At 34.7% G+C, this 2,866-nt stretch overlaps 1 protein-coding gene across 1 annotated transcript; it reads left to right on the forward strand.

The window, feature by feature from the left end:
* The first annotated feature begins 1,705 nt into the window (after positions 1-1,705).
* Positions 1,706-2,665, forward strand: LOC120858047 (olfactory receptor 6C68-like). The gene has a single exon (XM_040233931.1). It carries the CDS (start codon positions 1,706-1,708, stop codon positions 2,663-2,665), a length of 960 nt encoding a protein of 319 aa, XP_040089865.1.
* The last annotated feature ends 201 nt before the right edge of the window (positions 2,666-2,866 follow it).

The following is a 2,866-nucleotide window of genomic DNA, read 5'->3' on the forward strand; positions in this document are numbered from 1 at the left end:
TGAAGAATTTTCTAGATTTTGTTGTGATCTACACAGTCAAAGACTTTGACATAATCAATAAGCCAAAGCAGATATTTTTCTGGAGCTCTCTTTGTTTTTCTATGACCTAACAGATGTTGGCAATTTGATCTCTGATTCCTCTGCCTTTTCTAAAACCAGCTTGAACATCTGGAATTTCATGGTTCACATACTGTTGAAGCCTGGCTTAGAGAATTTGGAGCATTACTTTGCTAGCATGTGAGATGAATGCAATTGTGCAGTAGTTTGAGCATTCTTTGGCATTGCCTTTCTTTGGGATTGGAATGAAAACTGACCTTTTTAAGTGCTGTGGCCACTGCTGAGTTTTCCAAATTTGCTGTCATATTGAGTGCAGTGCTTTAACAGTATCATCCTTCAGGATTTGAAATAGTTCAACTGGAATTCCATCACCTCCACTAGCTTTGTTCATAGTGATGCTTCCTAAGACATGTAGTATTATGATTATACTTAATTTTATGGATATATGACTTAGATTGAAGTAAGTTCTAGGGAGATACATCATGGAGTGCTTTATGATGGCTGCTGAGGTTCAAATCCAGACAGTAAGTGTCTGAGAAATAAATGCAACATATAAAAGTAAAGGCAAAATGTGGATTTGAAAGAAATGAAAATGGAGGAAAGAGAGTTCATGTTGAGGATATTCATCAACTTTTGTATTGACTTTTTAACCATAATAGAACATGTAAATATGCTTCAACCTGAGTGTTAAATGAAAGCATCAAGTATACCTTTTACATCCTTCAGCAGTTCATTCATTGCACTCAGCATTACCTCACAATGTGATGAAGGGTGTAACAAAATAGCCAGACTGTACTACACAGTGTTATCCAATGAGAAAATCCAAGATACAAGTAGTTAAGCTTAGACTAGAAACTTAAGATTACAAATGTAAATGTTTTAGAATAAAGACATGTTTTGCCATTATAATGAATTATCAATCTTTAGAAAGCAAAAATTATGATTTAGAGAAAATCAAAAGTTCAAAATCCCAGGTGGCACAGTGGTAAAGAACCTGCCTGCCAATGCAGGAAACACAGAAATGTAGGTTCAATCCCTGGGCTGGGAATATCTCATGGAGGGGGAAATGGAAAGCCTTTCCAGTTTCCTTGCCTGGAAAATTCCATAGACAGAGAATCCTGGTGGGTTACAGTCCATAGGGTCACAAACAGTCGGACACGACTGAGTGAGCACACAAAATTTTATTTTAGGATTTTAAAATTTCCCAAATTATAAAGCAAAGGAATGAAATTGAAGTTAATATTTTTTTACTTTACCCTATGAGTTAAAGGAAACATTTGGCCATATAAAAATAGCTAATATACAAAATGAAAAATTAATGTAATTAATATACCCCCAAGGCTAAAAGTTAAATGCTTAATTAATTATAAATTAATTTAGGAGATTACTAAAGGAAAATTTAGGCTGTAAATCAGCAATTTAATCATATTTAAAAGTTTCACTTGATCATTAGGTACAAATAGATGGGGAAACTCAGCTCATGTAAAACAAGAAATGTATTCCTTAGATCAACAAGTAAAGCCCATGGATCCTGGATGAGTCAAATAACCAAGAGAGTTCTCATCGTTGGCTGTTTTCATCGTTGAATTCTGCAGTTCAAATCTCTCTGACATTTACAAGTAGGTTTGGCAAAATCCAGGAGTCAATAATGAGAAATCACACTGCGGTAACACTATTCATCCTTCTGGGACTGACAGATGATCCTCAGTTGCAGATTTTGCTCTTTATTTTTCTATTTATCACCTACATTTTGAGTATAACTGGAAATCTGACCATCATTATCCTAACTTTGGTGGATCCCCACCTTAAAATGCCCATGTATTTTTTTCTCCAAAATTTCTCTTTCTTAGAAATCTTGTTTACAACCACCTGTATTCCAAGATTCCTCTACAATATATCAACTGGGGACAGAGTGATTACCTATAAGGCATGTTTCATACAACTATTTTTAACTGATCTCTTTGGGGTAACTGAATTTTTTCTCTTGGCATCCATGTCATATGATCGTTACGTGGCCATCTGCAAACCCTTGCATTATATGACCATCATGAGCAACAAACTGTGCAAAACAATGGTCATCTGCTGCTGGATGGCAGCACTTATGACTATCCTCCCACCATTCAGCTTAGATTTTCATCTGGAATTCTGTGATTCAAACATCATTGATCATTTTGTCTGTGATGTATCACCTCTCCTGAAGATCTCATGCTCAGACACATGGTTAATTGAGCAGATGGTTATAGCCTGTTCCATACTGATCTTCATCATCACTCTTCTTTGTGTAGTTCTCTCCTACATTTACATCATAAGGACAATTTTAAAATTCCGTTCTCTTCAACAAAGAAAAAAAGCTTTTTCTACCTGTTCTTCCCACATGATTGTACTTTCCATCTCTTATGGCAGTTGCATTTTCATCTATATCAAGCCATCTGCAAAAGAAGAGGTAAATATTAACAAAGGTGTATCACTGCTTATTTCTTCCATATCACCAATGTTGAATCCTTTTATATATACTCTGAGGAATAAGCAAGTTAAACAAGCCTTTGATGACTCACTCAAGAAAAAAAAATGCTTTTCTCTTAAGAAAGTAAAATGTACCTGTCAATAAGCCAACTTCAAAGATGCGCATCTATCTCATTTTCATAAATTTAAGAAAGAACTTCATAATTTTTTAGCTTGTAAACCAATCAGGTTGACTTCAGAGCCTTTTAATCATTAATTTTCCCTTCCATTCATTTACTGAAGAACTAATTATTGAACACTGTTCTATGAAGAACAAAATATATTACTTTTAATTCTTTAACCAGAC

Source organism: Oryx dammah, unplaced genomic scaffold, assembly GCF_014754425.2.
Source record: "Oryx dammah isolate SB20612 unplaced genomic scaffold, SCBI_Odam_1.1 HiC_scaffold_29, whole genome shotgun sequence".
Classification (NCBI taxonomy): domain Eukaryota; kingdom Metazoa; phylum Chordata; class Mammalia; order Artiodactyla; family Bovidae; genus Oryx; species Oryx dammah.

Coding starts and splice junctions, on each gene's coding strand:
- LOC120858047 (XM_040233931.1), top strand. CDS start 1,706: ATGAGAAATCACACTGCGGTAACACTATTCATCCTTCTGGGACTGACA.